Source organism: Lonchura striata, chromosome 2 (assembly GCF_050655825.1).
Source record: "Lonchura striata isolate lonStrDom1 chromosome 2, ASM5065582v1, whole genome shotgun sequence".
In the NCBI taxonomy this organism is placed as follows: domain Eukaryota; kingdom Metazoa; phylum Chordata; class Aves; order Passeriformes; family Estrildidae; genus Lonchura; species Lonchura striata.
In genome coordinates, this window is record NC_140704.1 from 109,614,916 (window position 1) to 109,634,227 (window position 19,312).

The 19,312-nt window shown below is 35.4% G+C and overlaps 1 protein-coding gene across 3 annotated transcripts in view; it reads right to left on the reverse strand.

Moving 5' to 3' along the window:
- The window catches only part of ROCK1 (Rho associated coiled-coil containing protein kinase 1), an 83,099-nt gene that overhangs the window by 33,137 nt on the left and 30,650 nt on the right, over positions 1 to 19,312 (reverse strand). For all 3 annotated transcript variants that reach the window (XR_002467409.3, XM_021551567.4, XM_021551566.4), the window contains exons 2-12: positions 17,961 to 18,042; positions 14,192 to 14,292; positions 13,249 to 13,386; positions 11,932 to 12,107; positions 9,055 to 9,139; positions 7,325 to 7,469; positions 6,901 to 7,039; positions 6,402 to 6,493; positions 6,062 to 6,221; positions 3,583 to 3,649; positions 111 to 199 (exon numbers count right to left, since the gene is read on the reverse strand). Coding sequence is in view for 2 of the 3 variants with exons in the window: in XM_021551567.4 (XP_021407242.2) it covers positions 111 to 199; positions 3,583 to 3,649; positions 6,062 to 6,221; positions 6,402 to 6,493; positions 6,901 to 7,039; positions 7,325 to 7,469; positions 9,055 to 9,139; positions 11,932 to 12,107; positions 13,249 to 13,386; positions 14,192 to 14,292; positions 17,961 to 18,042 (1,274 nt within the window). In the remaining variant the exon portion in view is untranslated. The remainder of the gene's footprint in view (positions 1 to 110; positions 200 to 3,582; positions 3,650 to 6,061; positions 6,222 to 6,401; positions 6,494 to 6,900; positions 7,040 to 7,324; positions 7,470 to 9,054; positions 9,140 to 11,931; positions 12,108 to 13,248; positions 13,387 to 14,191; positions 14,293 to 17,960; positions 18,043 to 19,312) is intronic.

Consider the following 19,312-nt stretch of genomic DNA (forward strand, 5'->3'; position numbering starts at 1 on the left):
AACTACAATACCATTGTTAGTGTTATCTTGGTAATCCCTAAAGCAGTACCACAGAACTGAAGTGTTGGATATACTTAAATTATGTAAACAATTGAAGTTCAAAGTCTCACCTGCACTTTTGTTCCATTTCATCTTTCAACTGCATTTCATTATGTAGCTGTTCTTCTAACTCATAGATCATCTTCTGCATATTTTCCAGCTTTAAATATATATTTGTACATGAAAGAACATGCATTAAATTTAGAAACTTTAAAAAAGTATTTCATAATATTCAGTTCTGCTTACATTGTATCACAGCTTACTTTCTTCTACCAAAATAAGACATTTTACCTTGTTAAAATGTGATGCATGCCCCTTCCTCCCCGCCCCCTCCCCATTTAATTACAGAAGACAGTTTTTTTTTCGTTTGTATGCACAAGAAATTTTAGGTATCTTCAAAATTCACAGGGCTAAGCTGAGTCAAATCCTCCTTGTTTTACGTATCTTCAATACCTGCCTAAAGATATTACTGCAAAAATGTAAGAAAACACTTTAGCAAGTCTGAAAATTTCTTCTAGCATGAATCACGGTGTGTATTTTGCAATCCATCTTAAAACTCCCAACAAATTCAGGAAGCAGAACCAGGCCAGTCAGTTACTGGCAATAGGGAGAAAGTGCTCTCACCATCTCTTTAGTCAGAGATCATTTTTACAGCTAGAACTCTACCAAGGTTTGAAAGACAGTAACAAACTTCAGATGTTACTACGGCACATTACTGCATAGCATGTACTGCTTGCCAGCAGGATAAACTCAGAAATTCATTCCTTTCATGTAGTCTCAAAATATCTACCACCTTCTATCAAATATCTAGGCACAATAATCCCATTCCAACATCAAAATCCCCATTTAAAATGATGGTAGTCAGCTTTGAATCAACCTTGTGTTGATTCGTTATAAACCTTTTCCCACTGATACTGTAAAGATTTCAGCCTATTTAATTTTTATGCATTTCCCTCAATGCTCCTGGAGCTGCATAGAGAAGCACTAGATTACTACTCTAGACTCTCTTCAAAGCAGCATATTCAAGCGGTTTTGATGCTTTTCTTTCTTGTTTCTTGTTTTAACTCCAAAATCTCAAAACACTTCCAAAAATTAGACATTTCAGCACTTAACAGAACAGCTCTGGAAAACAAATTACTGGTGTGACATAGAACATAACACTATGTGGATCAGACAATGCTGGTAGATAAAAACAAGGGATAGCTTCTAAATCTAAACTTTGAGGACAATGGAAGGACCAGTACACAACACATTTATCTCCTTGGTATGAACCACTGAGAAATAAAGCAAGAAGCAAGACTATTTAAAGGCTCTCGCTGTAATAAGAAAGGACCACAGCAAATGTCCCAAAACAGAGGATAACAAAGGTTCAATGTGATTGCTCTTCCATTTACTTTTACTCATGTTATAGCCCTTCCAGACAGGGTGCACAGAGGAACTAAATGGGATGGATGAGAAACAGGTCTAAAAAAGACATCTGGCAACTGAGGCATTTCTGACTCCTACTAGCTTGGACTGCTATCGCATCCTCTTGCGTCTCTCTGTCTCTGCATGTTCTCACATCAGGCTGTACCCCAGGGGACCCATCTGAGCTTGCTGAGCAGTCTAATTATATCAGTAGAGACAACAGGCTTCCGGACTAAGTTCTGCACAATCTGCTATCAATAGACTAAAGAATACCTCAAGAAAATCCTGAGTTACAATTAACTCAGGATAAAAGCACGCTTTTAACTTTTAGTTTGCTCTTGGTTTCCATTTTGAGTAGGAAGAAGGGGAGAAAAGGTCAACAGAAAAGCCTGTCTGCAACAGAGAAGTAAAGAAAAATCCCTCTGGAACTGTCATACTTTTTTTTTTAATCTTACTCACTACAGCACAGTGAGTCTCGTTCTGTACCCTGAGCAATGAAGAAAGCCTAAGATCCAGTGCAAAAGAATCTGTTAATCTCCTTTTTCTTATAATCTAAACTGTTTACAGGTGATTACGGCAGCACTAAACCAAAGTAAGTAATCAGATCTTCAAAGAGGTTTGATATTCAGTAAAAGGACATTAAATTCTATTTTTGCACAACATCATGCCCTAATTCTGTTAAGTTTTACACAGTTGCAAAACAACTAATTTCTTGGAAATTCGTGGCCCTCAAAATGCAGATGTCAAAATGCAGAGAGACCAGGTAACATCCTGTGTTTTATTTCCAAAACTAATTAATTTGCTAACCATGTGTCAACATTACCGTTTTCATTGCAGCATGTAGTGAAAGAAAAACAGCTGAGAAAGAACTGTGGGGGGAAAATACCTTGTAATGAAGACTTAACATTGATTTAGACCTTCCTATATCACTCAAATTCTTCTAGACCTTCACCTCCCAAAACTGACAAAAATCACAAGATATTTCAGTATGTCTGACAATACGGACAATACGGACAGGACTATTGAGGACTCTTTAAGTAACACTGAGTAGTATTCCACTGAGTATGCCAAATCCATTCAGTAACTCTCTTCAAAGTCAACCAAAAGCCAGCACACAGTTTTAAGTACTTTCAAATATTGGAAAGTCTGCTTTTGTTTTTGAATTTTACTGTATCAACAGTCAATTGCTTGTAAGAAAATGAAAGTATACAAAATACATCAATATATGTAAAAATTCAACACATTTAAATTATTAAATTCAGCTGCCCAATAAAGGACATAACCAGTTCCCCTGCCCTGTACAAATTTTCTCTGGGTAGTGCCATGTGTCATTAAACCTTTTTATTGCTAGTTTAAGGGAAAAGGGAGATAGATCAGTATATTTTCTACTCTCAACAGAAAACAGAACAAAATACTAACACAGTAAATCATAGTCAGTTCCAAGATTTCTTTTAGAGTTAATTATCAATTTTTGACCATGTTTTCTTCTGGAAAGAATGTGGTTTGTAAAATATCACACCATTTTCAGGGAACAGTTTGATTTATATCAGAACTTGCATAAAATCCAAGCACACAACCAAGTCTCAAACACCTTAGCATATCTTCCTGGAAACCTGACTGTGAGATGCTTGGGAAGAATTGAAAGAATTTCTGAGTATTTATTGCTAGGTGAACTGCTCTAGAAATGCAGATCCCTGTCTCAACTCCCAACAGCTTGTGGGGAAGGCCGGTGAAGGAGTAGAATGCCCAAGCTTGGTACATTGTCTTCCACCTTCCACTGAGTTCACTGGAAGTCCAGACTCCATGGCTGCCACAAAGCTATATCCAAGATCAATAAGGCATTCTAAAAACCCTGCACAAACACTTTGATATCTCTAAAGATAAAAACTGTGAATCCTCTTCCACACAAAATTTTGGCTATTTTATTCAATTCAGGAAACCAATGTTATATTAACAAGTGAAATTCTGCTTTCCCAATAACTTTATTAGGAAGGTCATACTAAAGAGCTAAAAATCATGCAATGATTTCATTGATCTCAAAACACTAAGATAATTTGATACATTTCTAACTCAAACAGTTTATGCCTATATATGCAGTAGACTCATTATTAGGACACAATAAAGATGAATACATACCACACTTTTGTCCACACTGGAGCCTGTTCTGTTGTCATTGGAATTTTCTGCAGGGACACCTAAATACCTGCAAAAACATTTTTTAAGTTATATTTGAAAAGTTGTTTAAAGGCAAGATTATGAAAAAAGATTAAGATAATACAGACGTTCTAAAATAGAACACCCAGATTTATTGCTCCAAAATGGGGATAATCAAATAACAACCTAACAGACTTAAGCAAATGTAATTGAAAAATTCAATTTATTGAAAGGTTAAAGTACAAAGCTGCAATAGAAGGCCTCCACAAAAAAAAAAAAAAAAAAAAAAAAAAAAAAAAGATTTCTGCCAAATACAATACAACCACTTTTCCTTTTTTTTAATAACCATTAAAAAAATCCTTTGCTTTCCTTAGTTACAACACTCTCACTGGCTTCCATCCCATAAATATTTACTCAAGCACTTATGCAGCAAGTAGCAGTAATGAAGCAAAGTCTGCAGAGATTGTGTAACTTTCAACAAAGTTACTAAGGGTTCCACACACAAAAAGTTTGCCCTCAAGCCAGTGTTCTTATTTTACGTAAATGTTTTCTAAAAATACTCTAAAATTCTAGTTGTGATGATTCTGGAGAGTCAGGTAAATAAATACAAATTACTGTTTTCAAATTTCTTTGGTATTTGATGTGATATTCTTAGCCTGATAAGTGATCTAAAGAGACATAAAGCATCTATTAAGTGCATCAGATTACGTGAGAAATAACTCCAACACATGAACTGAGAAAGATGGGACACAACCTTTTTGTTTCACGGGGATATTTCCAGATATAAAAAAACTCTCCAAAAGATCAAGGAGAGTAAAATCAAAGGCATCTCCAAACCATGGTCAAATTAAACATCAATCCAGATTTCAGACAATCAAATGACAAAGTGGAAATGAAACAGTTTCTTATGAAAACAAGCTTGCTGTTTGGAGTACAAGAAGCCACCATATTTTACACACCAGGTTGTTGAACAGTTAGAATGTAATACTTAGACATGCACAGCACCAGCTCCATCAAATCTGAAAGAGAACTCACAAGCCAGATAGGGCTACAAAGCGTTCTCAGCTGGTATTCCAAAATCTGTGTTAACATGTCCAGATACAAACTTATTTTTCTTTTAATGCTTGAATATTTTCAGTACAAAAACAAAACAAAAGTTAGGATTACAGGTTTAGCAAGCATGAATAGTCATTTCAGATTTTTCAAGACAATCACACCAGCAGAATATTACAGGACAAAATTCAGTTCTAGGCCAGTATCATAGTAAGTCTACAAAGTTATGATAGTAGCAGAGAGCAGTAGAACTCTTCAATGACAGCAAGAACACAGCCACTTAGCTCCCTAAATTCCTGATACTGTCCCCCCCTAAAAAAAATATAGGGAAAGAAGAAATTCTGTTATTAACATGTTCCTAATATGCTACTTCTTGACAATATATTCCAAAATATTCCTGCAAGGCAAAAATGAAAACTTTTCAAAGTTACAGACTAAAGTGAGAACAATAGGTGAAACTCTTGAACTACTGAACTCACCCAAAGTGTACAGAAAGCCTGCAAGTCCTTCTACACCTTACCATGGCAAAAAGTAACAACAAATCCAACTCTTCGCAGAGATGGAAAGAATTTCACCACAGGCTTGGAAAAGTGTTTCCTCTTCTATGCAAGGACGAAAACCAGATTTATTTCCTTTAAGATTTTCCTATCCAGAAATGCTATTAGAACTAACAGTCTCTATCTGACAGTTCTACTAGAAGTTTTAGCCCATTTTAAGCCTGACACCACAATTAAAAGCAGCTTTCCAAGTATTAAAAAGTTACTGAGATTTTTGAATGTAGGTGTAACTATCCACAGGACCTACAATAATGACTGCTGAAAGCATGAATTAATACAGCTTTAACTGATGTAATTTAAAAGACTTCTAAGCAATACTGAAAGCCGTAAAGCATCAAGATCTCACTCAGTCAGTGAACTTGTACTTAAGAAAAAGAAAAATTATGAAGAAGAAAGCATGCAAGTAGGAAATATTTCTAGTAAGCCAAGGTTTAATTTACCACACACTAAAACACCGATGTTAAGTATGGAAACTTCATATTCAGCTCAGGGATATACAGTAAAACAAATGGACTTTCAAACCCTGATTCATGACTCCACACACAATTCAGTGCTCTGCAGGCAGCTCTGCCTGGTAGTGGCAACAGTGGATTTTCTTGCTTAGTTTCTGCAGCATCACTATAAAATCTTCTCAATGCAGAACAGGGCACTCAACAACACAATGTGATATTTTAAGGCAATGATGTCTAGCAGTACTGGTTATCATAGTTAAAGTATTAAACTAGTGTAATTTTTAGTATTCTGAATGATTAGTAAGTATCTGAATAGACTTAAACCTATATATTGGTTGGTAAGAGTCAAGAACAGTGCCAACAAAGAACACACCATTAATTTGCTTTCTGCGCACATACCGACGGTTGCTGTAGTACGTAAATCCTACAAAAGGAAGCTGGTTGCCCACAAATGCTTTTGGTATGGGAAATGTTTCTTCCTCTCCTTTGTCTTCTTCCAGATCATCAAAATTACTAGTGTCAATGTCACTACTTAAGTCAGGTACAACTGGTGCTACAGCTATAAAAAATGCAAAATAGTACGGTAATAATCAGTATACCATTCAAGTTACTAAGAAAATTTTGCTTGTTACAGAGTAAATAAAATTTTAAACTCCTTTAAGCAAAATACACCAGTACTTCTGCTAACATGATACATATGTAAGCCAGACCACCTTTCTGAGAAAAGCACTATACTTACTGTCTCTGAGTGTTTCCCAAGCCCACTGATCATTTTTGAAGAAAAGGTGCCGTTTAATTTCTTCTACACCATTTCGTCCTAGCCTCACTTCCCTGTTAAAGAGTGTTTTGGTTAAACACATGAGATTCCATAAATTATTCTGAAGCATTTTAAAGCATAATCTAACAACAAAGAAAATAAAATACCTCTCAAGCTACAGTAAAATGTACACATAACTCAAAAGTTTTCATAAGAATATCTCTATATGAGCATAGCAGCTACATTTCAGAACACAGTCTGGTTTTAACTTTGTAAGAATCTCTGTTGCTTCTGTTTCCACCATCACGGACAGCTCAAGCAATTGCCAAGATTTTACACCACACTCATGCCCAGGCTCTAAGAATTTCACTTCTCCTGAGCAGTTTCAAAATGTACACAAAAAATACTTTTTTTTCCCAACATGACAAGAAATACTCTTAATGAAGGCTTATTTTCATTATGAGTAAAATACAAACCTTACCTATCAGTTAAAAAGGCACAAATTAGATTTTTTGCTTCTTTAGAAATGTCACTGTCATCAGGGAAAGTAAGGGAGTTCTTATGGTTCATAATCTTACTGTACGTCCCAACCAAAGAATCAGCATAAAAAGGTGTATCACCTGAAAAAGAAGAACCACAAACATTAACAAGCAGATCAAAATTATTGTAGACTTAATTTGCAATATTTGAATTACATATACAACAACCTATGCAACCAAGTGAACAACAGGCAAGGACAAATGTCTGAGAACTCTGCCAGAATTTTTCTAAAATACATTCTGTAAATGCCAGGATCTGTAAATCACAGCTTAGGCCAGAAGAGCAATAATGTTAAAAACAAGAGTGATTTTAACATTGGAGTCTAGTTAAGTAGTGCAGTCAGTTCTGATGATCCTACTACTCACCTACAAGCATCTCATACAAGAAGACTCCAACTGACCACCAGTCACATTCCCGCCCATAGTAACCATCCCCTCCCTGGGACTTCAATACTTCAGGAGATATGTAGTCTGGTGTTCCCACAGCCGTGTCACATCGTACCATTCCTTCCTACAAAAAAGATCCAAAGTTACCAGTAAGTTCCATGAGCTTATGCAGCCTAAGCAACATCAACAGATCCACATCAAATTTTGTCAACAAACATTCTTTTTAAATTTTTTTTTTAATATTTTTGAAGTCTAAGCTGCTAAAGCCAGAACAAAGCACTAGATCTGTCAAACACAATGAAAGTTGCTTAAAAAACCTGAGTTAGTATCCAAGAAGCAATCAGAATTGCATCTAAGGCCCTGCAAACACCACACAGCCACTCATGCCAGTATAAATGTGTCATTTGCTGACAGGATGTACTGTAAACAGTGAAAGCTCCTCTGTTAGCATAAATGGGTCAACATCAGGGATTTTAATAACAGGAACAGCTGAACAGCAAGTTTTAGGCCTCTGACCCAAGATACTGAATGCTAGGAAGACTAAAGGTAGATAAGGCTTTGAAAATCTATGTAGAGCCTTCAAAACAGTTAATAGATGAGAAGAACGTTTGATGTTCCTCACACCCCCAAGAAAGAGCTGACAGAACTGAGATAAATCACACTGGAGCTGTCAAGCAGAATGCTGAAGGTGAAACCACACACCCTTTTCCAGTGCCATTCAGGCACTTCTGAAATAATCCTATGCCATTCCTAGAAATGGATCAGTGGATAAACTTGCATAAAAATACATAACTAAACAAATAAAATAAAAATCAATGTAATGCTGCATATGCAGCAAATCCTAAATTAAACTCCTATGCTGAGCAATTTTTCTTCTAGAGAATAACCTTTCTCTTTCAAAAGACTAGAGGAACCAAGACTAGGCTCAAGACTACTAGGATTTTTACATATAATCTGCACTTGGTTTTCATTGGTTCCTTTTATTCAGCAGCTAAGTACAGTAATTTATTCAAATCTCCTGGAGTATGATGAGATCATATTGTACATATGACGCCAACTTTACTAAGTGCCATGTATTTCAGATTTCCACAATATGTTTTCCTCAAATATATGCACAGGCTGACACAAATCAGCCAGTTTTGTATAGGGAACAACAGCGCTACACAGTACATGAATACTGCTGCAAAACATTTTTTAAACTTACTTCAGAATACATTTTAAAAAAAAAGTAATTCTATGACACCTATTTCCTTCAGATTTCTCCTCATGCTATGTTAGCAGTGGCTAATAAGTAAAACTGGTATGTCAGTTTTGATTCTTTTATTTCTGGCACACTGTGGAAAAGTCATTAATTTCTTTGCCCTAACTTTTCATACCAAAATACTTAAAGAAATAACCCTGAGCAACTAGTGACAATCAAAGCCTTGACTTCAGAAAGTTTCTCTAAAAAACAGTACTTGTAGAAACATTTCTGCACTTTGCATTGTCACTGAGTAAGATGCATGAATCACAGAACCACAGAATGATTAGGGTTAGAAGGAACCTTAAAGATCACCTAGTTTCTTTCACGAGGCCAAGAAGAACAATAAAGGAACAGAGTGAAACTTGACACTCTTCTCATCTTGCTTAAAACTTTCCAGCAGCTTTTCTTTCCACTTTTATGTTTTCCTTTCACAAACAGAAAAGTGAAATTACAAAGATATGTTTACCTTGTTCATCTTCATACAAGTACCAAAATCTGCTAATTTTAAATGACCAGCTTTATCTAGCAGCATATTATCAGGCTTCACATCTCTGAAAGAAAAATACATATTTTAAAAAGTAAAAATGCAATTTAATATATTTAAATTACGAAAACAATGGAAGTCAACTGCTTTTCAGATGCAACATTTTATGGAACAACAGCAACATTAATGCACCACTACTGCCTCCACTTTTTTTTTTGCTTCCTCTTAAGTATCACGACCAACAGAGACTGCTGAACAACAATATTTTTAAAAACTAGAACCATTGTGTGAATACAGACTTAAGTAACCAATTCTAATAGATCTTAACACTAATCTTGAACCTCAAGTTCCTAAAAACCACTCACTGATTATGTCAAACAGGTATTGCAAACATAGCTTCTCTCCTGTACCAGTTCTATTTCAAGGGAACAACTGAATGTCATTTTCAAAATTCTATTATTGTGAACAAATATTTTCCCATGACTGAACAGAAGTATTAACTTATACCACTCTCCAAGTACTTCCACTATGGAAGTTTCATAAAGTAACTGGTAAAGTGCAGCATGTTTATGTCATTGAACATACTGAAGCAGAATAGCAGTAAGAAACAATTAAAAAGATAGCATAACACAAATTTCAGGAGAAAGTATATTTCAGGGACCTCAAAGGAGAACTCTGGCCATAACTGTCAGATGAAATGTAGTGCAAATGTACCAGTAAATTCACAGAATTGTATTGGTGGGGAGGGATTTTTGTAAGACTCTCAGCTGTCTGATCAAAGTATAGCTGCAAAGTCAGACTGAACTTCAAACATACATGAGGTTACTCAGGGTCAAATCCAGGCAAGTTTTCTTTTTTTGAGGATGAAAAATCCATACCCTTTCTCTTGCACTGTTTGACCTCCCTCATAGTGGGAAAAACAACTCCTAAAGAATAGCTAGATATTCCCCTGCTGCAACTTGTGTCATCCATTGCCTTTCATCTTTTCACCATGCAACTTCTATCCTGGTCTACCTTTTTTATAAACTCCTGCAGGGTAGCTGGTAACTAAGGCTTTCTATCTTGTCTGAACACTGTTCATGTTATGAACAGAGATGGTGCTGATCCTGGCATCAAACCTCTGGGGAACTGCTGGTAGCTGACTGTTGCTGGACAGCACAATCTACTCACAAGGAGTATCTAGAGAGGTCTACCCATTCAAACTGTGCCTTTCTAACCCAGCAACACCTACAACCTTGCTAAAGTCAATACAAACATACTCTGCCTCGTCAGTGAAGTCCATCATCTCAACACGGAAGGTAACTTGTTTGGGAAGGCATGTATTACCCTTCATAAATCCATGCAGGTTGCTCACAATCACCTTCCCATCCACATGCTTGGAAACAGTTTCCTCACAATTTAATCCAACTGCCCTTAGGCTGGCTAGCCTTCAGCTCTTCTCTCTCCTCCCAGCCCTTCTTGGGGTGAGACAGGTGTGCCATTTGCTTCCCTTCAGTCATCAGGAATCTCCTAATTCCCACACACCTCCCAGGGTGACAGAGAGCAGTATCATAAGGTACTTGGCAGCTCCCTCACCACCCATGGCATGTGCCACCGTGTGCCCTGGACATGTGCATATCCAGTTTGCACAACTGGGACTCAGCTTGATCTTCCTCTGCCAGAGCAATGCTTTCCTCTCCCAAGCTCTGCCACCGGGCACAGGACCTGAGAGGCCTGAAAGCAGACCTTATCAATGAAGGCTGGGCAAAGGCAGCAGCCTCAGCCATTCCCATGTCCTTTGTCACTCCGTCTCTGACCCATTAAGCAGTAGGGCCATGTTTTTATAGGTCCCTTTGCATTAATCAGAGTTGAACAGATTAACTACAGGGGGAAACAAATTCCAAAAAAATCTCCTGGTGTCAAAATAATCTAAATTTTCATTATTAAACATCTCTGTGCTGTTGGCATCTTCTAATGCTTGCTTTCTAAAGCTTGCAATACACACGTACAAGTGGTTCATTCAGCCAGATAATCTACCCATTAGATGCAGCATAGCTACATAATTAATGATGTTCTAGATGCTACTCAAGCAATGGATTAGTAGTTTATTTTGCTTTGTGTTCGCTTTTCTTGCAAAAGCTTACATGCTAACATTGATCTGGTGACCAGATTACAAACTGAAAATGTATATACTATAGTGTATACTACACACTAATCAAATTCTTCCTGTATTTTCTGTTGAAAAAAATTATTCTTCTGCTCTTAGTTAATATAACTAAAAGCTAGAAACAGATACAAGTTCAAGTATAAAAAAGAAAACTTGTCAGCCTATCCAAGAAGTGACTACATTTCACTTTAGGGCAAGCACATAATATGAAACTAATCCCTTTGCTCTGCATCTCAATGTTCCATCTTGCCCTTCACAAGAAAACATATGGCTGGGAGATTTTCTTCACATTTTTCATAGATTCTTGTTTAATGGGCCACTGAGGCTTCAAATGGCTAGCAGAGACCTAATTCCTAACAGTGGATACTACTGTGATCAGATTCCCTAAACAGCTTTTCCTAATCAAAAGAAAAGAACCACTTTGGGGCAAACATGCTCATACCATTTTTGTTCTTGTTATGTCTTGGTAAAAGTGGGACAATTTTACTGCTCCTCAAACTGAGGAACATCAGCCCACTGAAAACCTTTTCTTTGACTATATCACCTCAGAGTTAGAGTTTCTGATAGCAACAACTTTTCAATTTTTAAGATGGAGTAATTATGGAGTAACAATAAAGAAGTAGTATCTTGAATTTTAAAACTGCCTAAACTGAAGTAATTCTGGCAGCATCAGAAAATAAACAACTCTACGTAGTATCTTATTTTTTCCTCACCTGTGTATAAAACCCATTGAGTGAATTGCATCTAATGCAAGTACAACTTCAGCAGTATAAAATCTTGCCCACTTCTCTGGAACATCATAGTTACTCATTAAATTCACAAGGTCCCCACCAGGCATGTACTCCATCACCATGTAAAGGTAACGGTCATCTTGGAATGCATAAAATAACTGCAAAAAAGAAAAACCAAAAAATAAGCCAGTTATCTTCAATATTTTGCTTGTTGGTCAATCAAAGGCAATTCTGCGCAAGCTGATTTCCAAAGTAACAGAATTGCTACAATAACTGCAACAACTCTGCACCACTCAGCAAACCTCCTAAAAATAAGTTAGCCTCTAGAGCCAGATCCTCCATCCCTTTATATTACCCTGGAAGAAGTAGAGTTCTAGTTACAAATTAGGATTAGTGAATTTGGTGCAATGAATTTTGAGATAATTTCCAAGAATCCTCACTACATTGAGATGTTAGTTGACTCTTATGCAAAGATGAAATTACTCTGTTGCAAACATCTGCCTGATTTTACTTGTAAACAGGAGATGATTATTTTTCTATTATCAACATTTATTTATAAAATAGAAAATGAGCCTAAACTTTGAACAATAAAAATATTTCCCTTAAAGTTGCCAGCCCTCTGTTCAACATGAGTCATGCAAGTCAGATTTTTCTTTATTTAAAACTGTATGAAATCCCTAAGTTTTATTCTGCACAACTACACCCAGACAGATAGTAAAGCAGTTACCCATTTGACTTGGGTAAATCTTGAATGAGTTTGTGTAATTCCAACCTAACAGAAGAATTTACATGCTTAAGGGTAAGAACAGTTTAAATTAACAAGATGACATGTGCATCCACAATGCTCAATGATTGGTTCAGGCATGTTCCTTAGAACTTCAAAGGCAGCAGCACCTCACAAAAAACTGTCAGTGAGAATACTAACATGAGGAAAAAAAAAAAGAACAAGCATAATTTGCAAAGATACACGCAGAAATTAGAATATACTGAAGCTCTGTCCTAAGTATGTCTTTCTGGTATGCTGGATGATTTAAATCCACAGAGCAGATGCACCAAAATATATCTGGTAAAGAATTTTAGTCATAAAGAGAAGAGTTTATCTTGTAAATGTGACAAAATACAGTTTGAAGCAAGTGTTATACCTGCTCTTTAATATGGCATTGCTTATCTTAATCATGCATACCCTAGTAGACCAAAAAAAAACAAAAAAGAAACTTCGAAACGTGCAATTCCAGGTCATGCAATATTGCAACCAAACTATTCTCTAATGCCAGTATTTTAAAAATAGTATCATTTTACCTGAACAACCCAAGGACTATTAGCAAAAGCCATAATATCCCTTTCTTCCCAGAAGAATGCAGAATCGGATCTTTTTATCATCTCAAATTTGCTCAGAAGTTTCATAGCATACACTCTCCTTGACGATTTATGCCTTACCTGAGAAAACAAATGTGACATATAGAACATACTAGTTTGCCATATTAACACATGAAGAACATCACTGAAAACATTACTTTTCCTGCTTTATCATTTAACACATTTTATAAGACTCTTCACATTACTATAAAGGATTATATACTGTATATCCAAAAATTAATTACATCTGACAATGCATTACTTTTAAAATACTTGCTAGAACTTTTCAACACGCAAGTCCATAGGCACAGGAGTCACATAATCTGCATGTATATGCCTTTAAAAGGACAACTATTGGCAGTATTGTTAAATACCATAAAGTTAAAACTATAAGCATTTTCCAGAGTTCACTAGCAGATGTCTATACTTGTTGCTGTATTTCCAGTTTCTCCCACCAGCACTCGATTAAATAAAGCAGGATTAACAAGCCTGGCTGCTAACCTATCACAAACAACACACATCTCTCATCTGTGAGAGCTGTCCACAAAAATCTGGAGTAGTCCCTGAACTACCAGAAACTCTTCCAGCCCTTAAGACTTCAAGTGTCCATGTAAACAGTGGTAAAGGCTAATTTTCTTGATTATGAGGAATACACATTCCATTTTAAGACAGTAGATTACAATGCAAAACAAGTACTAGTGCACTTGGACAGGACTGAAATAGAACATTTTCAAAAACATTTCCATAAAATGTAATGGAATAAAATTCCACTGAGCCAAAGGCTTTAATATTTAGGACTGCATCTTCTGAACACAATACTGAGAAACAGATGCATGAGCAAATACTACAGAATACAATCAAACATACAAACAGAAGCTTAACTTACCAACTGAACCTCCCCAAATGCCCCTCTACCGATCACCTTCACCACTTCATAATCTTCAGCTTTCATGCGCAGATCTCTCATTTTATTTACTGTGTCTTTATCTGCATAGAACAAAATTCACATTTCATATATATTAAACGCTAACTTCAATTTTCATTGTTTTTATAGGAAGTGCTGCTCAAAGAATTTACATTGCCAATGAAAAATTCCCTGCCATGACCTTATTCTCGCAACCAGTTAGCAAGACTTGATATAACCTAATGCAATGACTCCACTGTACAATCCTATTACACGAGATCTTAATTTAGAAATTTTGTTTAAAACAATTACCTAAAAAAAAAAAAAAAGCTATGTAAAAATTTCATAGCCAGCATGATCCTGCTTGCAAGCTGATCTGTATAAAAATAGTATTTCTGAATAAATATGCAACACAACTGGGAAAGTGTATAAGAAAATACACTACAAGACACTTGAAAAAATATTTTTTTAAAAAAGTTATGCTTTTCTGCACTTTCATGACTCCTAATACTCAAAAAAGTAGATTTTAATGTAAAACATGCAGTGGGAATCATTGCAATTATTTATATAAACCTGTCATTCTATAAACCAGAATAATTTACAAACTCCCAGTGGGCAGATATTCTAATTCTAATTCCAAATTTGGTAAAAGATTAAAACAGTCTATTTTAATCCGTGTGGGTCAACACTGGCATGAGACTACGTAGAAAAGCTTCATGCTTCAGTATTTCTAAAAGCCAGGAAGTTCTACTAAAACAGATATGCTTCTAATAAAAAAATAATGCAACAGTATTTTATTTTCAAAAATAGTATTCTAGGCCTAAAAGCAAAGCTTAGAGAGAAGTAAGGACAGGGGAAGGAAAGAGATGAGAAATAAATAAGTTAATACGCTAAAAAGTGACAAAGTAGCTGACAGAAAATTATCATTAGATTTCTACCTACACAGGCCAAAATCTGAAACAAAAGCTGCCTATCTACAATAAAACTTCAGTAACATTTTATTACCTCATGAGGAACAAACATAGTTCTGTTTGAATAAATACTCTGCAGCATTATTATCTAATGTAAAGCAAACATTTACAATGCAGCATAACACAGTCATTTATTCAGGTAAATTACAGCAAAATTCTAAATTCTGACAAATTCTTTCACATAGGGATCAAAATATTCAGTAGTTCCAACAAATAAAGCATTGCCTTATTTGCCCTGCTGACAACTGACTTACAGAAGAGGAGGAGCAAGACTGAACAGAACTAAAATACAACAATTATGATGACAGCAATTTTCTAGCTATTGCTAACTTCCTGCCTAGTAATCTCACAACAAAGGTTCAGCTCTTCTGAATAGAAAAGCCTAGGCACAATATTAATCCTTTAAATGGTATTCAATCACAAACCTTGCCTATCAACAAAGCAGAATTAAGGAAAACACATCTGAAGAGCAACCTAAGCTAAGGATTTCTAAATAACCCAAGTCAAGCTTGTGATTAGTTGCAAATTGAAATTTACTGCTTGAGATACATACTAAGTTATCTTCAGACAACATGTTATAGTAACAAGTGGTGGAAATTCGACCTCCATATTCTAAGATCTGTTAAACAAAGATTATCAGGCTGCAATATACTTCAATAGGCAGTTCCTTATCTCCCAGGAGCAGTGGAGGACCTGCCCAGCTTCTGCTGTATGAACAGCTGGGGTAGCTCCCATGGCAAAAATCACCCTCTCCCAACTTGCCCTGAACTTTGGCTATAACAAGGCTCAGATGCTGCCTTGAAATAAACTGAGTCACCACTGCAAAGCAGGGTTCTTAGATACGTCCAACACACATTTCTTCATTCTTTTAATTCTGTATAGCAGCAAAACAACAAGGTTCTGCATTTGCAAAAGTCATGTTCACAACCTCAACCAGTAAAGGCAGATTTTGGAGGCTCCACAAATATACAATGAAAATTAGGGAGAAGTAAAGAGAGGATAAGGAATGGTTCATAGGGCAATTAGTCCACAAAATAAAGGAAGCAAACTCCCATTTTGTCATCTAGAAATTTATTTTAAATTTCTGCAATAATGTTGCAAACCAGGCATTCCAATACTGCAAAAAGATATTTTAAAGTCTTCTAATGAAATCAAACATGGAAATGTCTTTTTTATTTTTTAATATAAATTCAAGGCAAACTAGACTTCACAATTCCCTCTAATGCCACTACTCTCACATCCACAGCTTGCTTTCATATTTCAGCAAACACTGCAAGTTAATGTTTCAAAAGCAGTTTGAAGAGAAGTAATGTGTTGTATTCTCCACCTTCAGATTACTTCAAGTCACATTTTACACAATATATAATTTATACCTAAAAGATATTCATTATCAGGCTGTAAAAGTTTTCTTTCACTCAGCCCCAATTGCAAAAGTGAAGCTTTTTGAGACTCACTAATGATTTCACTACTCATAAAAATTACATTCAAATCATCTGTTGCAATGAGTATTTCCTTTGCCTGATAAAACTTCTCTTTTCTCCAAGAGTTTCACCACACCTTCTCAGTAAATAACTGAGTATACAAAATGTGCATGTAATTCAGCATATGGTATCAATACAGTTTGAACTGTGAAAAGTTAAACAGAACATTTGAGCTTAGGCTTTCAGTAACCAGCTTATGTGCAAATGAGCCATCAAACGGATCTAGTGGACTCAAATATTCACACAATTAGGGATTAATGTAAAATAATCAGCACAAAATTCACTATCACAGGTTATAGTTGCACCCAATACACTATTTGAAAATACCATGAAAACAAATAAAATCTCCAAACAAATTTCAAAGCAAAGACAAAAATTATTTTAGTCAAATTATATTTACCACAAAAAACATTTGTTGTAGAATTCAATTGAATTGCTTAAGCCTGTAAAAGTCTAACAGTATTAGCTTAATTTCAAGTCTTGCCCATTTAGTCTACAGGCAGAAGCAAATCTGCAATCAGCAAACATTTCTGCCACAGTCTTCAGAATTTGTCCGTTTGGCAGCCTTCAGAAAAGTTTTGAATCACAAATGCCTTTCTGGGGTTTTCTTTGTGTTTTGATTTTTTTAAATTATTAAAATTATGAAACTATTATTTCTATTTAAAAAATCAACTTTATTACTTTAAAATGTTATTATAGAGTATAATGTGCAGGAAATCTGTCAGTGGAAAAATACAGAGTAAATGCAGAGAAATCTGCAGACACATCAGCTGCATACACAAGTAAATATATCAGCTATGCAGTATAAGATTTTCATGAAAAGAGACCCTTTATACTAAAAAACCCAAAAGCTTACAAAATAATGCTCCAGCCTGTTAGTGAACAAATATTTAATATGATTCCCTGACATTGTACACAACACTATGCCATTTTACTGTAAATTGCTTATGATATCTTAGTACATGAAACTAGAAAACAAATTATGGGAATCCAGGGAGTTGCCCTAACAAAGACAAGAGGCCTTTCTCTTAAAAGGCTTTGTGCCACTTACAGGGGCAACAGATTGGACATTCAATTGCTGGGGTTGAGATTTGCATAGACAGCTGTCACTTCGCAGTGGGAAATAAATAAATAAGACTCTTGCATCCAATAAATAAGAGTCTTGCACTCAAAACAATTTGCACCCAAAAACCCAATGCACTCCAAATCCCTAGCTGCTTTTCAAAGAGGTAGAACAGATGCTTTCTTTTTGATATTACAGACTTCTATTATTTAGTAAATTAAACATTAAATACTTACACCTGTTTAAGAAGTTATCAATGTTCTTGTTTTTTCTTAAGGCAGGAAAATCCAAGTCATATACCAAAGCATCTAATCCATCCTGAAAAAAACCAAACAAAACAACAAACAAAATTAAGTATTTTGAAAAATAATTATACATGCTGCTAACTGAAGGGCCAAGATAAAAACCCAGTTGTCCCTATCAATCTTCCATGCAAATGAAATCATTCACATTTATTTAATGACTGTTAGCAGTTATGTGAAACAGCTGTTACTCCTTCACTTCCATGAGGCTCATCAAAATTTAATTCCATATACTTCTATGTATTATTATCCTAATTAGCTCCATAGTTACATGAAAATAATTACTTTTTTCAAATACAAAAAGAACAAATAGCAGTTCTAATGAAGTTCAGTAATATTAAAAAGTCACAGTGCATCACACAGTAGGTACTTGAACATGAAATAGCAACTGGCAAATAGGACAATGACAGTAAATTAATTCACAGAATAAAACCCCTGAATTTTATCCATTGAATTCAGCGTGAATGCTCATGAACAAGATTTTGGCTTTATACATTCCAACTTAAATCTAGAAACAAACACCACGAGCCCATCTGGCACTACTATCACAGCATAAAACCCTATCAAAACAAAAGCAAACAAAAAAAAAAAAAAAAAAAAACAATAGAAAAATACAAAAAATAAGGAGATAGTTTTAAGGTCTTGTAAAGTGCTGTGACCTTTATGACTTACAGTTTAAGTCTAAGTTTGTCACTAGGTACAAATGACTCCTCAATGGGTAGCATCTTCTAGGAGAAAGATTAAACCCAGTTTTTTGGCTGAAAACCACAGATACAACCTTGACTGAAAAATGATCAAGTATTCTAGGAATTATGTAACAAAGAATCAAAGTGCATTGGGAAGTCCTTTCTCTCTGTCAGGTAAGTACTGTGTAAGTGACAACTGCAAAAACAGAGACAAAGGTCTTAAAATAAAAATTCATGGATGTTACCAAAGCATGCCAGAGACTGTACTGCTATTTACTTGTCCATTCATAGCTAGGTGTTTATGTTACCTATTTTTAACCTGCTTGGAGTGAGATATTAGACCAGTCATATCTTTGATCAGTTCAGATCTGACTAGACCTAATTTGATTGCTTTCAGCTTTTAAAAGGATTTTTCTATCCTTTTTTAAGAATTGAAAATTGATCCATCAGTCTTTGTTAAGTATATCAAGTAACTATGCCTGAACAAAAGCTAGACCATAAGCTTTTTGAAAGCTTATTTTCCAGAAATATATAGTTGAGAACACATTTCATTTAGACTGAAATATTAGTCTTTGATCTTTCACTTCAAATTCAAACGTA